The 26487-nt window shown below is 37.9% G+C and overlaps 1 protein-coding gene across 1 annotated transcript in view; it reads left to right on the top strand.

Moving 5' to 3' along the window:
- Positions 1–26487, top strand: part of LOC129096798 (CUB and sushi domain-containing protein 3-like) — a 317998-nt gene that overhangs the window by 177251 nt on the left and 114260 nt on the right. The window contains 4 exon segments of the mRNA XM_054605442.1: positions 5980–6092; positions 21744–21821; positions 26071–26158; positions 26357–26481. Of these exon segments, the coding sequence (XP_054461417.1) occupies positions 5980–6092; positions 21744–21821; positions 26071–26158; positions 26357–26481 (404 nt within the window).

The following is a 26487-nucleotide window of genomic DNA, read 5'->3' as shown; positions in this document are numbered from 1 at the left end:
TTTGTGTTTTGCGATTACAGTCTGCTTAGATGCTAAAATGAATAATTAACAAGTTAACAAACGAACCAATGTACCTCTGTCATCCTCTGTGTCCCCCCCGTCCCCCCCGTCCCTTGCTCTCTCCCTCCATGCCTCACCATACCACCATCGATCCTTGCCACCCCATGCTTCTTTATTTCCTCCCTCTCTCCCTTTAATTCCCATACAGCCGATAGAATAGCTGGTTTGTATTTCCATGGAGGAAGAGAGGCACAGAGGATGGATGGGAGGATAGTAGACAGAGATGGAGAGAGGGAGGGATGCTCCTTTGGTCCAGTGTATTTAATCAATTACGTTCTCTTGCTCCTTCTGGCAACTCTCTTCATGATATTCTCTTTCTCCTGCAGACACACACATAAATGATCACACACCCACTCTCCATCACAGTATCTCAATTTTCTATTTAAAGTAGTGTCACTGTTGTTGAACATGGAACACTGGAGGCCTTTATACGTTCTTTGGTAATATTAATGATTTCAAAGGAAAAATAGTTGTAACGTGACCTCCCTGCATATTTCCAGAAACAATCATTGTTGGTGGTTGATTGCTGACAGACACCTATGAGGATTTGAGCATACGATATGAAACATTCTCTCCCAGAAGGCATTGCCGCATTGGGATCTACCATGCTTTATACAACGGTGTTGTGCGAGAAGGAAATATCAACAGAGGAAGTTATTTCCTCTGGTTCCCCAGAGAAGAAAACCTTTGCCCTTTTGTTTCATAATAGAGGTAGTTGCTTTAAACAGAGGAACCATTTTTTTCTTAGTTTTTGTCTAATAACAAGTCTTGTTGTTATGTTTTGCTTAATGTACTCTGCTCTGCTGCTATTGCCATTATAACCAAGTCAAGGACAATTACAAACTACTGTTTAAACTAATATGTTATTATGTTTCTTGAATGGCTGTTATTTAATTCAAACAAACTATTCCACAAGCTTTGTTGATGATCCATGACATCTTAAGAAAATTTTCACTTTCAGAAGTTTTAAAGCGTCAGCACTAAGCCTGGCTTCACCCAATGTATTTTACGCCCATGTCACTGTCAAATCACATAACAGTACACCCTCTAAGATCAAGGTATTAAAAGAAAATATTGGAGCCCATCAGAAGATGATCTATATCACCTCGGGGCAGCTCTGAAGTGCCTTTATAGCAGATATCTTGGGAGAACACTTACCAGTCACAGACAGAAGCCATCAGCCTAGATGAATGATTTAATAATGCATTACAAATTGTCCGCACAGGGAAAATTGACTAGCTTCTCAGCAGCTCAGACGTTGATGTTTTTTGGAAGTAGCAGGTTTTCTGCTGAAAGCATCATTTTTAAGCTTTAATTATCCATGAAAGTAGTTGCCAAGCACACATGGTCTTTTTTTTTCCCAGCATCATCGTCCTTGATGTAGATTCATGCCTGGCACCTAAGCATGTTCCCAGCTGCTGTGGGGATCCAGATGGGTGACCTTTTTAGTCGCCAGCATGTATCTCTGACCTCCCAGCTCCTGCTGTAAGGGAGTTTATTTTACCTTCGTCCTGCAGCTTGGAGTTGTTTAAGCGCTTCCTGATCATGCAGTGTAATCATTTAGCGTTACACACTGGCTCTCCGTATAGATTTATGTTTTAATTCCTGTTTTAATATTGGAACAGATTGAATATGCACACACTCTGCCCTTAATGATCCACTCTGGGTAATGATGTCATAGCTGGAAGTGAATCGAGAGCTGTAAACATGAAAAATGTGTGCGAGAGAGACCACACATGAAGAGACGAGAGCTGAGGAAGGAAGAGGGGAGAGAGGAAGGGTAGGGGAGAGGAAAAGAGAGACGAGAGAGGGCAACTTCAGCAAAACAATAGTATCAAGAGATGAAACGCTCCTCCAGTGTTCCTTTACTTTTAGCCTGCATCAGGTTATAATAGAGGACCAGATAATTGTGTTGTTAAATACACACAAAAAATAGTTATTTGACTGTTGTTAGTAGGCATCATAATTATTTGATCATTACATTATTTACAGACTGTGCTAAGTATCTAATGTTTTACCACACCAACAATACATCTCTTGCAACATTTAAAATGTATTTATATTAGATGTATGTCTTCTCATCTGCTACACAACATATATTAATGGGATCTATTCTTGGCTTGTTGCCATACTAGTGACACTTTCAAATGTTAATATCAAATATCTCTTGTCCAGCCTGTTCCATACATTTACATCATGTTTCATGCAAGCAGTAATACTTAAAAATGTTCTGGATACATTAATTCTGTTTTATGTTGTTTATCTTTTTTTACATATATTTCTTATTTAATTAACTTAGAGGTAATACTTTTTTCCCAATCTTTTTGGATAAATAGATAACATACATGTATAGACTCTTTAGATGTATTTTTAGATGTCAGTGATTATATTCCATCACTTCTATTCTCTGAACATCATCCATCTCATTTAGTCTCTCTCCCAGCTAATAGACTAGTTCAGCATTGATTTGCCATAGTGTATTCAATTTCAAAAAACTATTTCTTTTTTCTTTCTGAATGAGATGTACAAGGCAGTGACTGCCATTTTAGTATGTACAATGCAATATGTGTTGGTACAAAAAGACAAATGCAAGGCGTTCCAATTTCTTAGGGGTTAAGACATCATCTATGAACCTCAATGATCCGGGTTTGCGTCCGACCAGGATTCTCTCCCTTCCTCATTTCCAGTGTACTCTCTACTACTGTCTGTAATAAAGGCATATAACTGACCAAACAAATACAAAAAAAGACCCATACATGCAGAATCAAACAAAAGTACAAGCAGATAAGTCTCTCTTTATGTTAAGTGCTTTCTTCTGACCTATTCATGGAGCTGACAAACTTAATTATACTGCTTGATTGTAATGACACAATCCCAACAAATTTAGCATATATAATTCTATTTCAGGGCCATTTTTTGCCTACTTTATTTATGTTAGTCACATACATTCACAGCTGTGTTATTGTTTGGTTGTGTTGGCACTGTTGTTTGTAAATCAGGTAGTTGTTTGTCTATCTTGGCCTGTGAAACTACTTTGCGTGTGTGTGAATTAATGTTTGTGTGTGTGACTAATAGCAGGCATCAGAGGATCCTACTGATCTAGGGCACAAGGTGACCCTCCCTCTGTCCCAATCACACACACACACACACACACACACACACACACACACACACACACACACACACACACACACACACACACACACACACACACACACACACACAAACTCTACAAACCAACACACACAAAGAAACACCTGCTCAGCATTCTTGTGCTCCACTTCATAACGCTGTTATTGGAGGGTGCAGGTGTTGAAAGTACTGTAGACACTAAACCATCCATGTGTGTGTGCATGAGTATGCATTTGTGTGTGTGGTTGTGTGGTGTGTGTGTGTGTGTGTGTGTGTGTGTGTGTGTGTGTGTGTGTGTGTGTGTGTGTGTGTGTGTGTGTGTGTGTGTGTGTGTGGATTTTAATGGACTGCGAAGGTTAACAGCAGGGGTTTATAGAAGGAGACAAGCGAACATGAGCGGGCAGTCCACTTCATACTCGTTCCTGTGTCTCAAATGTAACAGCCAAGGTGATATTGCTTTAAAAAAAATAAATATGAAAATGTAATGGGAGTAGAGAGCGCACCTGTTGGCTGACAGTACAAGATGAAAGCACCATACATCAAAGGACTGATGTATGGAAGATGATTATTGCCAGCAGAAATTGTGTTTCGGCTCCAGATATTTGAAGTTATACAGGAGCAAGGGTGTTTTATTCTCTAAGTGTCTACTGGAAAGCAGTCCCCTCCTCTAAGGCTGCCAACAATGAACTAAAACTCTCACTTTGCCAACCACAAGGGCTTTGTTCATCTGCTCAGCCAATTAAGCGATCTCATCCTCCCTACTTGATGAAAGAATTGCAAATTGGGTCCTATCTACTAGAGCTGTACACCATCAAAGCCCCAGCTCATAAGCTTGCTTCAATGCGAAAAAAAGCTAATATTGTTGAGAGTGTTATATTGCAGTTTGACAGTCCGGCAGTTGTTTGAAACCTTGTTGAATTGCATATAAAACTCTAATAGCTACAATATAGGTTAATAGTAGAGGTCAAAATATTTAGAAATAATAATTATCCAATACATCACCAACTTCATTCAAAAGCTTCAGAAAGTATCATGATAATTGAGTTTGTGCTCAAAGTTGCTGGGTCAAATCCCTATCCTTAAGCAGCTGGCAAGATCTGACAATCTTGGCAAGAACAATGACAAAGAAAAAACTATTTCCTACTTCATTAAGAGCAGTTGAGGCAGCCTTTAATATGCAGCAGAATTCACTCTGTGTTATTACAGACACTAGAAGCTTTGTTCTCACTTCATTCTAGACAGCAGCTAAACGCACAAAGACACAAGATACCCAGGCAAGAGGGAAAAAGTGACAGAAATTTAAGTAAAGTAAACTAAACCCTAGGCTGATTTTTATTGTCGGTTGTTTTCGTGACATTTTTTAACACCTTGACTACCTTGTTTTAGAGACTTTGGCTTTGTTCTTTTAGAGAATGACTACACCGTATTTTGTGTTTTTTCTGCTCCCTCCAAGTATGTACTCTTAGATATATTTGTGCGTGTTCATGGTCTATACTTCTAGCAAATTGAAGTTTAAGATCATAGAAATAGAAGGGGAGTTGAACAGTCCCATTTAAATCCACATAGCAGTAGGGTCAGAGCAGCAGCCATTTTTATGTGTACTATTGCCATTGCAAAGAACTGTGATGTTGTAGTGGGCTAACTTCTGTATAAACTTGCGGCAAGTCACAAACTCACTCATGCCAGCCTGACGTGTAACACAACAGTTTTGGCATCTGGTGGGAGTGTTCTCCTGCATGCAGGCTGTCCCTTTTGCACCATGGATGTAAAAGATGAACACACACTTTACAGCCTCACTGACGTGTGTTGTAACCATGACAAACAATGGCGCCTTAATGCATGTGTACTAAGACCAAAATCCAGGGCTTCAAGTACAAGGGGCCTCACTTATACTCAAGATAATCATGGCATTATGTTTTGAACGCACCTGATGCAACTCAACAGCACTGATTGTTGGCCCTGATCCAACAACTGCCAACATCAGCTGGTTAATTTGTGCTGAAGCAGAGAGAAAAGGGCAGGTCATGGGTCTTAAGGTCAGGAGCTGGAAGCTCAGGGTCTACCATAAAAGTGTCAATCAAGTTATCCAATAGAATATAATCTTACAAGGCAAACATGCCAGCAGCTTTAAATGTTCCGAATAAGGCTGTTACATGTGTAACAACTATGGTATGTTTTGAGTTCTAGCTTTTCAGCATTATCTATATATATAATAAAGGTTAGAAATTATGAAATTGTATAGTTTAGTTAAAAAAAACATTCAACATTTTCCCTTATCTCACTTTTTAATTGTAAAGACTGATCTTTTAGTGTTCATGCTTGTGATCTTCTACTTGGCTAAATAGCCTAGCTTTGTCTTAATTTTAATGTATTGTCCAATAATGATGAGTTTCATATTCCGTTTGCTGATAGGGAAGGCACCCCATTTAATATGGGACGCTGTCCATTGAATCAAAGTTACCAAGGCATATTGTGAAGGAAAAGAATGGCCAAGAAAACCATCCTTAACCCCAAGGCCTCAAGTGATATAATTGTGCCTCATATTACAGCTATCGCCATTTTCTTTTAAAATAGTCAAATGATGACAGCAAATAGTTTGATGTCCGTGCTACTCTCATTCTTTTTCTATGTTTAAGACCATAACAGCAAGGTATTTTAGCCACACACTCCTGCCTGATCCTCAAGGACCTATATTTGGATTTGTTGGAAAAAGGGAAAAGGCTAAGGCTTTGTTAGTGTGTGTTTGTTTCAATTTCTTACATCGTTCTTTCTTTTTTTCTTCCCCAGGTTGTCAGGCAGTAATGTCCCTTCTCCCATTGTCAGCAACAAGAACTGGCTCCGACTGCATTTTGTGACTGATGCCAACCACCGTTACCGTGGTTTCAGCGCACATTATCAAGGTAAGATGGGTAATGTGATTACATCCAGAGAGACAGGCATCTTAATGTACACATTTGCACACACACATGTGTATAGAGCTTTCATTTATGATAAACACAAGCCTGTGTATACATTATATCCAGATCTCTTTGGGTTTGGTATTTTAATGATGGTTCTTTTCAAGGTTCTGCTTTAGCTCCTATGGCATTTTCTTTTCTCTTTTGCCTTTTAATTATTTTTCTGTTTCTCTCTGCTGCTTTTTATCCCTTTCAACGGACAGTTTTCATCCATGAACTTGCTCTAACTCCTTTAATTACGCTTGCTGACTCCAATCTTACCTCCAGTCTCTTTCTGGACGACTCTTTCTCTCGCTGTCTCCATCTTTCTGCATCTCCCTTCTGTCTAGTTCTCTTTCTCTTTCTTTCTTTTTATTTCTCCCTCGGGTAACTGCTCATAGACTTACAGTAGATTTCTTTGACACAAATGCAAGCTGGTGGAAAACATTAGGAAATTCATTTGGCATCGTCCACGTCTCTCTACAGCAATAACGAGAGTTGAATGTGTGGAGCAACTGCACATGCTGGAAGAGATTTATATTTCATACTATACTTGTTTCTCATACACTCCCATGTTTTGTTTTAGTCTCAGATCACCACTTGTTGGGGACTTTTAAACACTATTGACCCCTTTTTGTGAATCACTTGCGCATGGTGCGTAAAGTCCACTAAACATCAGAATGTACACTGGACATGGAGCTGTGTTTGATTTTTGTTGCACACCTGCAATACAGATGAAAACAGGCTGTGATTAAAATGATCTGTAGGTGTTTTATGGGCCTGCATCAATCATGGCCAACAAATCAGCTGCTCTAATCTACTTCAATCAAAATATCGAAAACATTTTATTATATGTGTGGGTATTGTTTTAAAGTTAAACTAGTGCAAACTAAAGTCATGGAAACGGTACAGTGCTCCTTCCTCCATGCGTCATTGACCTGGTCTGTGTAGGCGGGCAGCACAAGCAAGTAAATCATGGTCATGCTTGACACCGAAATTGCACTGTGCCACTTGATTATTACTGACACACTCTCTACTGTGTCTCGCCTCTCACTTCACAGCACATTCAAGTTCACAACAAGTCACCAAAATACCAAGCAGACTCAGGCAAGAAGAATGAGGTGTGCACCCATCCAAAATGTGACCTCTCGGGAGCATGTGCGCCATGTGCTGTCAGAGCTGGGCCCCGTTTCTATAGTTTGTCAAAGAAAAACAGTAAAGATAATGTAGACACGATATGTTGTTGTTTACATGCTATGTCTTGAGAAAACACCGAACATGGATCCTCCATGTTCCTCTCTCCTCTTATTACATACTTTTTCTCTCCACTCTCTTTTTGCCACTATTTTTCCACATATCAGTGTATATTTTTCGCAAACACCGTTTAACACTGTGGTTCTTTAAGACAGTAATTATGGTACTTTGCTGATTTTCATAGGGCTATTACCATCTGTCTTTGTCATCGCTGAATAACCTTTCTGAGCCTCTTTAAATTAATATCATCTTTCTTCAGACAAACAACTCCTCCTTTCCCTATATGAAAACTTAGCTCCCTGAAAAACTGGCTATAGATGTAAGAAGTAGTGCCATTGCATTGAGCAAGAGATTGCTTAGTTCCAAATCGGTGAAGAAATATTGTTTTATAGCTGGTACTATAAAAACATTCCATCCCTTTAACCAGCAAATTGAATCCAGCTGTTTTACTATTTAAAGGACGATAAGTGTTCATAGAGATTACTGCCATTAGATGTTTAGATTTGATAAAGAGGTTTCTTTATGACCAAGTTATTTATTTTTTTACAGTATTGGTCACATGTGCCAGTTGCAGGACTGTTAATTCAGTTAATGATTTTATATTAACTCTGCATAATTTCCCAATCTGCTGGTATGACGAGTTTATTAGGTTGAATGTGACCCCCAAATGCTGCTTGTGTTTGATTTTTACAGAACGAGCACTATGGAATTGATGTCTATGGGGTCTCCCTCTGAGAATTATCTGGTAACGTCACCATGCCGAGGCATTGTGACTAAGACATTACATGAAAGTCAAACCAGTATTCTTAATGTACAGAGCCAGCATATTGTAACTTGTAGAGTGAAAGTTTAAATCATTATTAAACCTCATCCTTCATTTCCCCTTCCTCTATATTCAACATATCTTTCCTCCGCGCCATTTTTCTCCTTAACCATCCCTTCATTTTTTCCTCCCTTCTCCTTTCATCTTTCTTCTTGTCCTCCGACCTCTTAGCTACGTCTCTCCTTCTGGCCTTCTCAGTCATTCCTCTTGATTGATTGATTGGTTGATTGACTGACAACCTGACCACTCCTCTTGAGATTTACTTTTAATTGTTTTAATTGATCTTAATTTGTTTAAAAAAGTTAATCAACATGCTAATGAGTGGTGTCAGTGTGATAGGTTAGTGGATTCATTAGTGGACTTCTTAACGAGCTTGTGATTGATTGGCTACTTCCTGTCAGCTGTCAGTCATCTTCATTACCTTGTTGGTCCTCTCTCATTAGCAACAGGGCGGGTTGAGTATGAAGTTACTCATCTCTATTGAAAAACCTAGTTAAGGATGTGATATCTTCAGACATTGTTTGTAAGAATCTTACAGTTTAATATAGTAGGACATTTCTGACAAACCAGGTATAATTAATTTTTTTTTAAAACATGGTTTTATTTCAGTGTGTGTGGATTACAATGAACTTGCCGGTAATAAAAAAATGAATGCATTACCTATATTTAGTTTATTTTCTACTGTATTTGTTAACATTACTTTACTATAAGTCGGGAAATGTGTCAGCAGGCTATGAGGATAGATCAATATTCTGCCTGTAACTTTGCCAATGCCATTACTAACATTGATAGCTGATTGGTGAATCTCTTTTGTATTTCATATCTTGTAAAACCTCTTGGAAGAATACAAAGATACACCTTTATATGTGTTATTTCCGGACACATTAAAATATTATACTACCCTTTATATTTTATTCAGTTTTTTTACAGTATGCTTTGATTGTGCTATGTTCCATTGCATTTGTTATGCTGTAACCCCTTCAGATTTACTCTTTAATTAGAAGTCTTAGGATGTTCATCAACTCCACTTTATTATAAACAGTTCCACTTAATGATAATCCACTTTTTTTTATTTCACTTTGACTGTAATTCCTCCCTGCAAGCAATATGTTGTTCTGGTCTACTAAATTCTACTTGTCTCAGAGAGAATACATTAAAATGGCAAATCCCTTGGGCAGGGTTAGTTAAGTTTAGTGGCAAACACTGTATGAAAACAATTCCAAATTTGTCTCTGAGAGACTAAATTAACAAATCTGCTTTGGCAGAAAGGTTAGTTGAGTTCATAAGCCACTGCTATGAGACCTCAGAGGGAGACGTTTGGCTCTAGGTGGTGCCAGCTAGCTGGACAGACTGTGTGTGTGTGTGTGTGTGTGTGTGTGTGTGTGTGTGTGTTTGTGAGTTACAGGTCAGCCAATCGGCTCATGAAAACCTCCTCCTTCGGCTGCTGCCCAAATGATGAAGTTCTGAATTGATAATAATCTGCTCATGATTTACATCGATGTTTGCAGAGAAGCAGGGAGCAAACAGGCAGAAATGAGAAAAGAACATCACAAAGGAACGTCAGAAGAAAGAGATAGGGGAGGTGGTAAAACAGCAAGGAGATCCAGATAAGAGAAAGGGAGACGGAAACAAAAACAGAGAAGAGGGCAAAAAAAAAGAAACAGATAGCCAGAGAGAAGTAGGGGGGTCAAGGGTCAAATAGTTTGGCAATGCGGTATGGCTAAATATTCAGAGTAACTGTGAGGATGTTTTAACTAGTTATGAAACATTCTCAATTTAATATGGATGCCTCTATATGACCTACATTAGAAAACAAGACATTATCATTGGTGCCATCGGGTCAGAATCAACGCAAAATCAGATGAAATTGTACAGGTTCACCAGAAACTCCACCAACTCAGACTACAGCGGGGCCTCCAATAGCAACCCGTTCACCGACCCATCTAGCTTTGCTGCCACCTTTGACCTATAGATGGAAGCTCTGGCAGGGGGAGTCAAGCTTTGCACCCAGTAGCAGCGGCTTCTCTTTCAGTCACGAGCAGAGCTTCGCCTCGCTGCTCCGGCAGTCCCTGCTGGGAGCCAAAACCGACACCATGCTGCTGGAGACCAAGGCTGTATTGCCGTGCCAGCTGGAGAGAAGGGAGGCACGGGGGGAAACAGACAGACTGTCAGAACCTGCTGCATTAAAATCAGAGGTTTTCTGAAGGGATTCTCGTGCTCGGAAAAAATACCACTTTGTCCATACTGACTGCCAAAATATACATAAAATGAAATGTTCTTGTAGTAACTTAAACTATTTTAATAGCTTTAACTATTTTGAGTGAATGTGTGTGGATGGACATTCTTTGACATAGGAAAGCCTGTTTGTGTATTAGTGTATTTAGTAACGCAAAGCACGCAGCTCCAGTGCATAACTTAACAAAATGAGTCAATTGTCCATTTGAATTTAATTGATTCTTAAAAGTGATTCACAATGGCGAGGTCTTCAAACATGCCCTAAGCCAGATGTTGATTGTCCTAAATTAAGTTTATCAATGTATCATCCAATTCAAATCAAATATCTCTCTCTAGGACATAATGTTCTTGTTAAAGGGCTAAATCATTTACATAATATACAATTTAGTTATAAGATTTCAGGTAGCTCTGTTTTTATTTACAGGAACTATTAGATATCTATAAATGCTAGCAGTTTAAAATTCTGTATTTATAGCATATGTTAAATTGTTTAAAAGGGAATGCAGAGTAAATTCGTGAAAATCATAGTACATAGTGTATTCATCAATTTCTGTAATTCTAGATTGTTTTGTCAATATGTTGTACATTATCTCTCTGCTCCTTAATGGAGCATTTACAGCAAAATACAAGCACAAACATTAATTGGCCATTATCATGTTTAATTGAAGCTCAGAAATTATTCAGTGACATCTCTGAGCAACAGTAAATGCTTTTCAATCCGGGACAGAAATGCATTTAAAGATTCAGTCCCCTTTAGTATAAAAAGCATATATGTCATTGCTAAGTGTGTTTTGAAACTCACTACAGGGTCTGACTGGAAGCCTACTTAAGCAAGCCAAAATGAAATCAGAGTTGATGTAGTCTCTCACCCTGGGAACAGCTGTAAGTTCATTTAATCATCCTTGTACTTAACATATCGTTTGGGGACTTTACCGAAGCTATATATGTGTGGGGTCCCACCTTGGGACACTGGTTTATTAAAACCCTCAGCCTATATTCTATAGGCCTGTACTGTGGACTTTAGGCTGAAATACCAGATGGGGGTTTCCAAGTAATGGGCCATGTGTTATGTAATAGTCCTTGATATAGACTGAGATAGACTTGCAAAAAGTAATTCAAATCAAGATCATTATTGTTGTGTGACCATTAGTGATAAGTACATGATAATGTGTCAATATTTTCAGACTTTTGATAATAGTACAGCTACGTGTTGAATATATGATATGAAAACTATTATATTTTGTCAGTCTTGAGACAACACATTTAGCATAAAGTCATGGGATGTTACCATAAAGTCATGGGATGTGTTTCCACACCTTAAGAAAATGTAGAATCTCTATTGCTAATCATTCATTGGACTTTTGCATTGACCTTGTCAATAGATCAATTTAAATGTACAAATACCAGAAATTCTGACATCTCCCTAGAAAGGCATTGAAGGGGTCACTACTGGTGGTTGAGCAATGTCGAGGAAAAGGGACAAAGACAGCAATGACAGTGGAGAGACATTACAGGTAGGATAGTTTAAATATTATCCAGCCAGGATGATCATTTGTTAACAGTTCATAGTAAAGTCATCTGATAATAACTCAGGTGGATCCCTAATGTGATGATCAAATTAGATGGATAATTGTCTTCCTGCTTGAAGTTTTGCTAAAAGCTTCATTACTGCAATTATCGTTGGAGACCTAAAGGCCTTTACAATGAAACAACAAATCAATTTGGATTTTTATGGCAAGAGTTTGAAGAGTTTTCTGCATATCATTTCTCTGGATCAGATCTTTATAAAAGACCATTTGCAAGCTAAGTTACAGCAGCTTGTGTGGAAACTAAAGATTACAGGTTTAAATCTGTCGACAGGTTGGGAAAACCGTGTTTGTGGTTAACGACTGAATGATGCTCAAAATTCCCTTCAGCTAAGCATTGAAACCCAGCTGTTGCTTGTGCCACGTGTAGAGACTGTGGTAGATCAAGCCAGCTTCCAGATGTGACTGGGTGCGTTACAGTATGGTCTCAGCCCCCCCCCAGCAAATACACCCTAAGGCTGCAGCTGGAAATGGGAATGTTTTCTCAGTCATCTTGCCTGTTAAATAAAAAAATAACATGAACAGCTCTCCCCCAAAGCTAGGAACCAGTGATTCATGGTGCAAAATTAACTGTTGAGTTCTCAACAGCCACAGGAATAATATATGAGAACGCAATTTCACAGTGAATTTCACATTTTAATAGGTCAACTTTTATCAGTTTCAGGGTCGTCATTTTGCCAAGAAAAACATTCTCGCTAGGTAATTATTTATAACTAGAACTTGAGGGAAGAGCCGTAGACACCAAGGCAGCAAGTGAGTCACAGGTGCTTTGAGTCAGCCAGTGATCCACACATTCACTTAGTTATTCAGGTAACCGCTATAAATATATGTATTAAGCACAAAAATAGGACAGTTGCTCATGATAAAAATAGATATGATGAAAATCCCCATGATATTGCGATAAATTGACTAAACATTTGCTAACCCCCCCCTAACAGTGATTATCCAATCATAGCTTAGCAACCATAACTAAGTAAGGCAGGCTTATTAGCTTACTACTCACAGTAGTGACCAAGCGTTACTTCCAAGCTGAAGAAGTACATTAGTTAAGTTTGCTTTTACATTTTCCGTAGAATTTAAAAAAAGATTAACTAGCTCTACATTGCAATGCAAGAATAAAGGTATTGCTTTATTACAACCAACTTTTGGAGCTTACACTAGCTATAGCTAATTAAATCAGCTGTTGTTATTTCAGCCTTCAGATGTGGTGCAAATGAGTTGGAAAATAATTCATCAAAATATAATTGTTTGATGTATAAGCAACTCCATTAAATCATATTGTCTTTGATTTTTGACGTGAGTTTCATAACTCTTTCATGCAGCCATTTGGTTAGTCAGTCAGCTCTGCAGTTTTTCAGCTGGAGTATGTTGATACAAATGGCAGTGCACACCATTACAAATTATAAACCAGCTACATTGCTACAGTATGACTGTCATTCACAAAGACAATCTACTAGTCAATCAGAATTTGACTCCTGTTGCACTTACTGTAAGTAGCTTGGTGAACAGTGTGAGGTAAAAAGCCTGCAGTGTCTAGTCAGTCAGCTTGTCAGTCAGCCATTAGGTCTGGCAGTCCGCCAGTTAGCGGGTCAGTCAGCAAGCCATCTAGTCAATTGAATGGTTGCCAGTGTTTCCGTTTACTGTACATATTTTAGTCTGAACACTGAGGAATAATGTCAGGCTCCTATCAATGAACATTTACATTACAGAAAGTGGTTGTTGGAGGGGGCAAAAAAGTAAGAATCGAGAGATCCTGGCAATGCCCCAGAGTCAGGATGTCACAGTGTACCAGAAAACACTATGATTAAAAGCACAGAATTAACCTCACCAGAATCGTATTAATCTGTTGAATACACTTATAGAAAAAGGTGTGATTTGTTTCAAGGCAAACAGGGAGGAGGGGGAAAGTTAAATAAGACTGAAAGGATGTGACTCAGAGAGAAATATACAGCTTCATCTGAGGATTCTTATTACTGCATCAATGCTAAAATAATTCTCCCTCGAACATCAGAGCTTGTTTTTGTAATGCATTATTTTAATGATGTTAGAAAAATGAATAACGGTGTTCCATGTGTAGAGCTGGTCTTAGATAAATGATTGAACATTTCAAGCGAAATGTGCTACTATAATGCATTCAAGATTTATGTTTTCAGTTTAAAGATTGCACCCTGGTATTGTCGGTGAATGATGGCCTTGTCTTTGAAATGTATTTACACACCCCTAATGATGTGTCAATGTAGAGGACTTTCATCAAAAATTAACTATACATGCAAAGCCAGGACAATTAATACAGATGTAAGTAAACCTCTTAGATATGAACCATATGTTTAAGTAGACTTCCGTTGTGCTTTTAACTAAAACGTATTATCTATAGCAATTTGTATGGTGATCTCAAAACACGTTCAGTTTAAAACACCCATTCCGAACTTTGCAAATATTGATTTGTTTGACATGTCTGCACCACTCCTGATTCAGCACTTGCTGAAAGCAGAGCCAGGTGCTCTGGGGATACCTTCCAGCATTTCACAGCATATTGAGTATTTTCACACATTAATATCAAGCATAGATCCAGAAGTTAGTTAAAAAAGTTAAAAATAGTTAAAATAGTTGTTGGTTTTTTTCTCTGTCTGTAAATATAATATTTCAGTTATTGTTGTTTTTTCTACTGTTTCTTTTTATTGCTTATTTATAATACTTGTTTTATTTTATTTTTATTTCTTATTTTTTATTTTTAGCTTGTCTTCTTCTACTATGTCTCTTGTGTGCACTTTACGCTACGCTGTTGTAAGTCTGCAAATTTCCCCGCTGCGGGACTAATAAAGGATTATCTTATCTTATCTTATCTTAGAATATCACACTCTGCTAGCAGGTGCGTCTTAAATGGCAGATTTCAATCAGCTAATCCATCCATACAACCTCCTATAATAATTGAAAAACATCCAGACATTTATAGAGCCATAACTGAAGCACACTGCAATAGGATATGGCCAAATGCAATTAGTGAGTTGTGGTTCAAAACACTTCCTTTCATTGCTAACACATTTGATTTCACATATTTGGTTGGTCATGTAAGCAGCTGTCTGTGTCCAGAGAAACCATAAGCAACAACAAGGTGTATTTCAATATAATTAAATTTGTACGGCCCAATATCACAAAGGAAAAATAAAAAATGTCCTCAGAGAAATTTACAATCCCTACAACATACAATATTATCTGTCCATGACCATTACAGAATGGAAGGAGCCATTGGACTACCTGCTCTCTCTGACCATCAGTCGTCATCTCAAAATCAATAGCTTTCAGCATTAAAGAACTTTAAATGTTAAAAAAGCCTATTTTTTTTCCAACATCAGCATAATGAAAATGTCACACCTGGTAGCTTCTCATTCCTGTATTTCAATGGGATCTCGACCCTGACCCTAACCTGTGATTGTTTTTTACAAACAACCCGGCAGAGAAAATAGAATAGAAAAAAGTCTAATTAGATATAAGAAGATCTGCAAAGACTTCACCTACTGTAGTCAATCATGCAGTCATCTGTGATACTGCCTTACTTTCACAGACGGTGTGCTGCAATAATTACTGTGCACTGCAGGCAGACACATACTTGAAGGCTGTTTACCTACTGGATACCATTAATTATATCATTGAAAGATAAAGACATTGACTCTTTCTCGATCAGGTGTGCCCCAGCTTCCTTTTCTATGTAATTTACAATTGTTTACTCATTCTATGGGGCTCTGTTTTAAGTTCTTTCTTTACTTATTCTGTGCCAATATACCAGAAAAACACAATCCTCAGTGTGGATGGGGTTTAGCAAATACTGAGGGTTACATTTATTAGGTATTCTGGCCACACTCTCCCCTGCATGGCACTCTGCTCTAATGCCCAACCCCATGCCCTCAACACCTGGCTGTGAATGTGTGTGTTGTTTGGATTGTGTCGATGTCCTGTGCCTGTATGTGTGTCTATGTCTGCTACAGAACTGCATGCCCACCTAGTATCTGTATGTGTGTCTGGAATCACTCTCATCACCGCTGGCGTTCCTCCTGCTATGTTTCTGTGCATCTACAAGTGGGTGTTCATGTAAGTGTGTCTACTTTAAGTTGAATCCATCGATGCTTCTTTAAATATATTATGGGTGTGTGCAGCTGTGTGTGTTTTGTTTGCGTCTTAGTGCGTGCGTGTGTGCCAGTTTGTCTTGTGTCTACACGTCTGTCAGGTATGAACAATCTGTTTCCTTCCCCTGCGGCAGAATCTACCAATCACATCCCTCCATCATCTCTCTTCATTACGTATTCATTAGTTTCTGTGTCTGCAGGGCGGTGATTGGCTCTTAATGAACAACTGACGGCATTATCAGTCAGCCAATGCTATGGCAACAAAATAAGTCAGTCGGTACAAAAGAAACACCAGTCAACCACTGGTACAGAACCATTATTCAACTTGAGCAGTGAGACAGTTTAGTCCTCAGGGAGGCTGACATATTGGATTTTGTCGACTGCATGGTACCTTTGATATGACTCTCATAATGCCTCAAAGCTGCCCATGATCAAGTGCACACATCTTGAAATGCTCTGGATAATTACAGCTGAGAAAATCAGAGCATGTGGAATATACCATTTAGTTTTTTGTCAAAATAAATCCCTCAGTTCCTCTCGTCAGCTTCACCTTTAGAACCATTAGTCAAACTAACTACAGAGACACTGTAGGCCTCAGGGGGTTCACATGAGCTCATAAATCTATTGACTACACCTATGTCATCTTTTATGCTATTTGGAAGCTTGCATTTCAGCAGCAATGGCTTTCATTGTTTCCTCCCTTTTCTGCTGTTGCTATGTCAAAATGGCAGGGAACGTACTTGGTTGACTTAATGCAACCGGTTTGCATGGATACAATTTGGTGATATTGTGTGAATGCTGGTCTGTTGTTTCAAAATAGCTCATCAGATGTGGTGGATGTCTTAAGCACTGACAACTGCTCCCACCCACTGATTGCACTCACTAATTGCATATATTAAAACCATGATTAACTCAATGTAGGCAGAGATAGATATTGATCATTGTAACCTACGCATTATTACTTCTTTCACCACCTTCTGCCTAGTTCAAGTGACATTTGAGCCAGCTAAATATTACATGCAAACATATGCATAACACAGCAGTAATTATTTTATACATCTAAGTATAAAGCAAGGCATTGTTGTCTGTCTGTGTGTTCTTCCCATATCTCGAGAACAGCTCATTCAATTTACTTAATTACACTTGTTCGGTGTATTTCTGGGGTCCCAACGGAGTCCTTTTGTCAAATGAGGTGCTATTTGGACAGGCAACCCGTTTAATGTTAATAAAGTTTGAATAACAAGAATAACAATAAGTAAACAGTGCTCTGTTCAGCAGTAATCAGTCTAATTCACCGGTGTGAACAGGATTAAACTGCAACTTGGGTGTGTTTCCCCTGTGAGTTAGACTGTATTTGTCTGGTGTACAACTTGATACTAACTTCAAATTAAAATAAAGTTACAGCCAACAAAATACAACCGCTTCTTCAATCCATGCTCTTCTTTATAACCGCAGTGGTTAAGTCAAAATAAGTGACTTATACGCCGAAGTCATTTTATTACCATTAGCATTGGAAATATGATGATAGAGTAGATTTCATGTCACCTATATGAATAGTTTGACATTTTAGGAAAGTCACTCTCTTATATGTCTGTTAAATGTGAAGCTACAGCCAGCAGCCAGTTCATTTAGCTTAGCATAGAGACTGGAAACAGGGGGGACCACCTGACATGGCAGCATGAACCGTTTTCATTCCTGTAGGGCAATTTTGAAAAAGTATTTAATTACGATTATTTTGACAAATTGCTATGTTAGAGAGAATAATAATTATCACATAATTATTCTCATTTCCACTGAAAGCATATTAAAAAACATTATGGTGTGATTTTTGTTAGGATCAATACCAACAAAAATAAAAAATAAAAAAAGTTTTTTTATAAGTTTGTAGAATATGACGTGTAGGCCAGGACAGCATGACAGTATTTAATTTAAAATCTTATTTACAGTATAGGCAGTATATGAACATGCTGTTTGAGGTGCTAAATTGGGAGAGTTGCTCTTATCTGCCTGTTTACCATGTGGATTTGACTGTTCAATTTTGGAAATAGGACAAATACATCTATGGTTTTACAATATGATGTTGGTTTGAAGGTACAGTATCAGGCCTGCTGAAATCATAAGACTACCAATCTTAAAAAATGGGAAATCCAGATGGAGAAGCTTTTTGTAAGACTCATGGAGAAGCTTTTTGTAAGTGTGTATTTTAATGAACTAGGCTTTGTTTCTGTTGTCATACTGTTAACATTTAGTACAGTTCTTATTTATTTTGTTGCTAGTTAAATATAGTTTTGTTAAATATGCACTAGTTTACTTCATAAATATGGTTTACTTAAATGCATCTGCCCTTCCATCTGTTGCTTGCAGTAGAGCTGCTGCTTGTCGGCTAGAATATTAAAATGTGCATATTTAACTTTGATGCACATTCACGCAGGACAGGTTTTATGATGCATATTAACAGGGGCTTGATACAGTGAATGAATTTGCACAGGCAAAAACTAATTTGACTTTTAACAATTTTTGGCCCAGATTCCCCGATTTTGCTCCTAAGAGGGGGGAAATACATCTCAAACATGATTATAAGACTTTGATCTAGATCCCAGCTTCCCCTTGTTGTCAATAATAACAAGTCGGTTGATGAATGTTCTTCATTTCTCACACTTGGGACATTCTCAAATACAATCTGAAGGCATCCCTACAACTACGTAATGGATTGTGCCCCCCCCCCCCCTTTTATGTTCTGCCATACTATTTGTGATTTTTTTGTTAATACCATACTATACCACCCAGGGTTAGAGGATAGAGGCTTTATGCATCTGAAATGGGTGTCATGTATGCAATGCAGATGCACAGAAAATGTATTCACTGCACTTAAATGTTAAAGAAAAAAATGCAACGTAAGCCACTTTTGATGTATGAAATACTTTCAAATATCAAGAGTATTCTCCCTCATTTTGAATAGTTATGAAACCAGTGTCCGGAATAACAAATTTGAATCTTTGGTAAGGGTTGCTGTGAAGTTAGTTAGCGTATTGCATTGGGTTCATGCATGTGCTGTTCATGCGTGTGCTGTGTTTCAAGGCAGCCATAAACAGCTATGATACATGAGTTGCTTAGGGCAAACTTATTAATGGAGAATTTCTGACAGAAATCATTTGAAGGTGTAAGGGAAATTCATATATGTTCATAATATGTGTAATTTATTGATAAAGAATTGCATTGAGTTGTCTTTCCAAATTTCAAAAATACGCCAGGTGGGGACGTCATTACAAATATGAACATTAGCCTTAAAACTACTTCAAGGCTTAAAGCTTATGTGCTCTGAAACCAAAGTCTATTCAGTTTTTTGAAATAAATCACCATGTTCTTATAATCCGAAGGTATCCCAGTGGACCTTTTAATGCACAAAATATTGTGAGCTTTTCTTTACAGCAATAAAAGGACATTATTTTCTTCCCCTCGGCTCACACAAAAGGATTGTAAGGATTCTAAACTCTATAAAAAGCGAGATAAATCAAACCAGAATGTTTAGCTTTTATTTTGAGTTACACTGCCTGTGGTTAGATGAAAACCTTGTATTTTACGATATGTTGTTTGCTGTCAATAGAGTTACATGAGATATTTATTTGTCATATGAGAAGAAGTGTTAATGTCTAGGTGTGGTTTGATTAAGGAGGAATAACTTGCAGGTCATTTATGAAAGAGGATGATGTGTTAGCATTTTTAAAAGACCGTTTACAGTAAGCAAGTGTGAGTACAATGTACATTTAATGTCTAATTGAGTGCACAGTTTGGAACCTAGAATGCCCATTTGTAAATCAGTTACTCACCGCATGTAAAACTTAACAATCAGTCTCAACCTTGCGCAGGCTTGCCCGTGTTAGCGTAAATGCATGTGTTCGGGAAGTAGTGAATGTATGAGTGGATAAATTAGACCTAGATTGCACTGCATGAGTTGTGTGAGAGTTAATACGTTTTAATATGTTGAAAACAGTTTTCTTCACGAATTCAAGGTAACACAGTGTGAATAATTGACATATATATAAGTATTACTTTAAACTATCAGCTATAGCATAGCATATATGTCAAACATACGTTGCTTAAACATGCAGTGATAATGTGGCAATGTGTTGACAATTAGTTCCACATCACGATGCAGATGACTTTACGTCACTAATGCCATAGATACAGAGTATTGTGCAACTAAATAAATTGGCCTGTTTAGCAGATGTGTCCATAGCATAGTCCTTAAGCTTTGTATTATCATCTATTTTAACAAGCTCAATTAAGTACCTATTACATTTTTCTTTCAAATGAAAAGAAAATAGGATGGGGGTTTGTATCTCCCCGCCCCTTGTCGCACATGTGCACACCACACTCACACACATACAGTTGGAACCACTTTACATGCTGGTAAGTTAACACAGTAATACACAAATTCAGTTCATGGTCAGCCACTTTACATTAGATCAATCGTTAGCATATTAATGGATTTGGTATGATATCATCATGGTAAGTAGAGGACTACTAGCATATGTGAATGTATATCGCAACATTAGGATAATTGTTGGCATAAAATGTGCATGATGTAATTACACCATATCAAATATATTGTATTTGACAATATAACTGATGTATGTTCATAAATGTAGCCTCTGTAAAACATTAGGATAATTGTAACACATAAACTCATCTGCCATTTGTCACCATTTAATGGATTAGTCAGGTCATTATGAAAACGTCTGTCAGCCACTCTATCAGACATCCATTAAACTGATTTGTCACTGTACTTTGTCATTGAAGACCAGATATATTTGTGTTTATGTTTTCATGATTCATGTTCGTAAAGTATTTATTTATTTTGACAGGACAGAGCAGAAAAAATGTAATCTGGAGAGAGTGAAATTGAAATTACCCCGGGGTGTTTTGATGTTGTTATTATCGCATGGATTCTAATACAGCTCTCGCCCACTCACTTTGTCTTTCCAACCATACATGCTGAGCTCTAGTAACGTACAGGGGGAAAACTGCTAACCTTGTAATGGAACGATGTCTTGTATGTAAGAAAACAGTGCTCACATTGACAAGAATCCCTCCGTCAGTTTGTCTTCTTTTGTCTTTGATTTACGCTGGTTAAAAGTACTATTTATTTTCTAACGTTTCATTATCTGAATGCTTTGATTACTGAGCTGCATCATTGTCATTTTGATTAAAGCTGTCTTTTCCTTTACCAGCTTTTGTTCAGAATATAATGGGGCCTCCAGCAAAACACCCCGAAATCTAATGTATGTTTCTGAGTGGCAGAGAGAGAGAAAGATTAAGCCTCTTATGAAAACAAAACTCTGAATGATTACTTTCTTTCCTCTGTCTGCTACTGTCTTTAACTTTTTGTCTCTCTATGGCCCTCTCAGTATCTGTTTCCACCATTTTAAGATTTACTTTGCAACTTTCTTTTCCACTGTACTCTTCTCTCTCTCGGCATTGTGAGGGAGAAGAATCTGCTTTTTAAAATTCCTTCGCTAGCTCTCGTTTTTTTTCCACTTTATCCAATCTGTTGTCTGATATTCTGCTCTTTTCTGTATTCTGTTCTCCTCTGCAGTGAAGCGATCAGTAGATTTTAAATCGCGGGGCGTTAAATTGTTCCCTGGCAAAGACTCCAGCAACAAGTTTTCAATATGTGAGTTCACAACTTAATGTCACTATGGCTAATGAACTAATGTGTGATGACTGGGTTTGGCCTGGACTGGTTTTGTGTCTAGGTTTGGTTTTGCTTCTTTAAATTTTTGTTTTACTTTTTCTCATATAAGGGCTGTTAGTTTCAACACTTTGTGTCTCTATTTATTGACAACACAGTGGCATGTTATGTGACTGTACGTGGTAAAATCAATTCATGTACACATAGAGCTAAAATCTGTGCCTGACATGTTTAAATAAGACATTATTTCATGCAGAGATGTGTACAGCCTTTATAGAGCGTGCTTTTGCATTCTGCTTGACTGCTGTGTGTTTCTGTTGTTTTGATGTTTTGTACATGCATTTTCGTCACGGTGTCTTGGTTTATGCATGCTTCTTCATGGCTTGCTTTGATATATTTAATCATGGCTTGTTCAGATAAGCTTGATCATGATTTGTTTTGGCTTGCTTTGGGCGTATTAAGGGGATGTGAATCAGCTTTTATAATATTGTTTTCCGCCCCCCCCTGCCTCTTCTCCTTTATTTCCTCACCACTCTCTGCTCTGCCTATCACACACACCTAAACTAGATTTTGTAGAACTTTTATACACAAGTAATTTGGGGGCATCGGAACATTTTTTTACATTTATAATATCCCCTTGCCATGAGGCCCATGGTGAAATTATACAAGAACAACTAATGAATCTCTACAATAATTCACATATACATTAAAGTTTTGGAGTATACCCTCTCAAAGTTAGCAGCAAGTTAAAGCACTGTTGTGGATGTATTATTCTAATCTTTCCACACAACACTTAAATCCAGGGGTCCACCCCTAACAAGTACAAAAAGTTCCCTGTTAATTTACTGCTCTTCATTTGGAACCGCCATAATTTCCTCTAACTTTGTGAAATCCCAAATTGTAAGACTTTGGAAACTAACTATTTAATAAGACAGCCTGAATTCAAATTATCAAGTGCAAGGGTGCTAATGGTTCATAAGTCATTTGACGCACCGTATTGTAAAAGTGGTCACATGAGTATTATTTCATTTCTTTCAACTCTCTGGTATCAAGAGAACATGCATAAAAAGCATGAAAAATCTGCTAGAAGGAGATCAGTACCTTTTTCATTTTTACTGAAGTTCCACTTATTAAAGCTGTCAGTGCCCACATAAACCTCACATATTTCAGAGTTATCTTACATCTAATTTCCTCTTTATTTCTTTCTCACTTCTTTATGTCTTTGTTATATCTTCTCTCCTCTCTCCTATATTAGACCCCCCCCCCCCCCCCCCCCACACACACACACACACACACACACACACACACACATGCACATACACTTACACATTATACCCATACTCATAATGGTTATGATATGTATATTTATGTTTACCATCTAGTTTAATCCTGAGCAACACGCTATTCACATTTTTGACATTTGCACAGCTGGAGGTTCTTACATAAATAAGCACATATTTGCACACCGACAAATGTGAACACATACACATTTGCATCGATGCAAGGACATACATGCCAAATCATAACAATGTTCACAAACATAAAGCTGAGTGAACCTTGCTTGTCCATGTTGTTAATTGGTTTGCATGCTTGCTAATTATGTTTTTCTTTTTTTAACATTTCTAATTTATCGCTTGTTTTCCTTATTTGCTCGTCCACTTTGTGTTTATGGGTGAATAAATACTGTATGAGCCGAGCTAAGCACAGCACAGAGACGCAGCACATCCCAGATTCATCAGGTTTCTTGACAGTTTGGGGAGTCATGGTTGAGGTTCGATTCTACAGCTGTGAATTTGTATGTTAATTAGTCTGGCTCTGATTGGTTCAGATGTTCATTTGCTGTGCTCTGACTGGTTTAACGCTCCAGTGAAGCACAAAACCTGTGTATGTGTGTCTGTCTATGCCTATGTGCGTGTCATTGTTTCTGTACATGTTGTTGTATATGTGCATGTATATGTGGAAGTATGTGACTGTTGAGGGTATTTGTGTGTGTAAGTGAGTGTGTGCGTGCTGCACTGATACTGTAACCATTCCCTCTGTTATGGTGTTAATAGTCCAGATGGTCAAATTAGCCGCTCCAACAAAGCAACAAACTATCTACTCTACACACACACACACACACACACACACACACACACACACACACACACACACACACACACACACACACACACACACACACACACACACACACACACACACACACACACACACACACAAACCACCTGCTGGGTTTGTTGATAAGGACTAAACATGTACATGCATGTTAGTCACTTAGGCCAGACAGGCTGGGTGTAAGTATAAATGGCCAGAATTATAGCTCTGTGTTTGTAACATCTAATTGAGCTAATTTGTGTGCTTTTTGATAAGGATTATATAGAACTCTGCTTGTTTTGCAACTGTGCCAGAACAACACACATGGAATAACAGCATACTTAGGGCATAATCACCATTATTCTAAATTATCAAGAAAAAACCCACAATGTGCCAATAAACATTCAAGAATAAAGATAAGATTTGCAGCCTTACACTTAGTGCTTGAAACTTGTATTATTTGTTATAACATGATGTATTGTTTTAATGACTTGATGGGACTTTTATCATCTTTTATCTTCTGTGGCCTTTTTTAGGTAAGGTGACGGTGACTTGTTATCCACGAAAATAACTTTTAGATATAAAAGCTAAGTGAAGATGAGTTTTAACTTAAAAAAAACTAAAATAATGAGTCATGAAGAAAATGTCAAATCCAAATATAACATATAAGCTATTATGTTCTTTCACAATCAGACAAAATCGAATCATAGGCTACTAATGAAATAAGGGATCAACAGACTACTGACACAATTTCCTCTAATTTCTGTTTTAGAAATAATCTCAATATTATACTACACCAAAAATACATGATTAGTTGTGTTTCCCTGTCATTTTAAAATCCGTCCATGCATTTGAATATCAAACTACACCGGGGGGTGTTTTGTTTGCTGTATAACTGAAGTAAATAAGCACACTAAGACAGCGTTTTCCCTCTAGTAAAATTCCACTGACACCAGACATTAGGAAAGGATGAACGACTGAAAAAAGCGCATAAAAATCCCCAGAGTGGCCTGATTTTAATATAATTTGTGTGAATAATTTTACTCTTCACCGTGATGTCATTAAGAAATACGGGAGATCCTGTTGTGTGGGGCTTTAAATTGAGTAAAAATAAGTCATCAATGGACTCTGGCTCATTAAGATGCTGCATTACTACAAATAATTGAGTTAAAACTACTAGAAAATTTCACCATCACGTGATGGTTCACTTTTGGTATAAAAAAAAAAGACAAAAGGAGTTTTATGTGTTTTGATTTGGAAAACTTTTAAAATAGAAATGTTTTGAATTGAAATAGAGTTGTTTGTGTTTTGCATTATTTCACTCACCTGACAGCTATGCAAAGACACACTTTTCTCTCTGTTCTTATCCACATGCAAAACACACACACACACACACACACTGTCCGTTGCTCAAAGTTAACCCAGCAGCTACGTTTCTATAAAAGTTTGAAAAGTTTGAAATGCTCAAGAGAAATAGAGAGAGAATGTTTGAGCTTTGTGGTAATACAAATTATATACTGTAGTGTAGCCAATGAAATACAGCTGTGGGGTTAATGGAAAGGAGGCAGGGGACACAGAGTGACAGGAAAAGATTAAGATTAAGACACCAAACAAGCAAAAAGATTAAGACACCAAACAAGCAAAAAGTAGAAAAACAAAGATAGGGTAATAAATAAAGAAAATAATTAAAAGCTACATAGATACTGTCAACAGCAGTATTGTAATTGGAGAAAGAGACAGAGTAGAGATGCATCGTCTCAGAAGCATGTGTGTTGTGTTGCCGTAGTATTTGTATAGTTCTGTCTGTTGTCTGTTTGGTGTTTGGGTGTTACTGTCAAGATTAGCTCGTGTGTTTCTGTGAGAATTAGGATAGTGTCTGGAGTGATGTGTCGTTCCTGCCTGTCCGCCTACCTTACAGTCTGTCTCTTGATCTCCTTGTCTGTGTAAAGTATTTTTTGTCCTACTTGTTTCTGTCTGCCTCTAAAGTGAACAAGAGACGAGGCTGGCACGCTACCAATAGAACGACAAATGCAGACATTTTAGACTTAAAGAAAGTGTAGCTTTACTCTAAGCCTCGTCTGTGCTTTATTCTAACCTGTCTGTCCCTGGCTCTCCACCTGTCTGTCTTTCTGTGTAGTAAATGAAGGTGGAGTGAGACAGGCATCAAACTCCTGCCCTGACCCGGGAGAGCCAGAAAATGGAAAACGCCATGGCAACGATTTCAGGTACAATTTGCATGCACAAAGTTGCAAACAGTAACTTTAAATTACAGCTTTGTAATCAGACATAGGTGCCCTCACAAGTCTACACATAAAGTACATGCCCTAACACAATTTGTGTCCCTATATTTCAGCTTTTCTAACTCTCTGCCTTTCCTCTGTATGTGATTATGTGTGTGTGTGTGTGTGTGTGTGTGTGTGCAGCATTGACAGTGTGGTGCAGTTCACTTGCGGAGAAGACTATGTTCTTCAGGGCAGCAAAACCATCAGCTGCCAGAGAGTAGCCGAAGTCTTCACAGCCTGGAGTGACCACAGACCGGTCTGTAAAGGTAAGA

This window comes from Anoplopoma fimbria, chromosome 10 (genome assembly GCF_027596085.1).
Source record: "Anoplopoma fimbria isolate UVic2021 breed Golden Eagle Sablefish chromosome 10, Afim_UVic_2022, whole genome shotgun sequence".
Classification (NCBI taxonomy): Eukaryota; Metazoa; Chordata; class Actinopteri; order Perciformes; family Anoplopomatidae; genus Anoplopoma; species Anoplopoma fimbria.
This window is presented reverse-complemented; position numbering and strand designations above follow the sequence as displayed.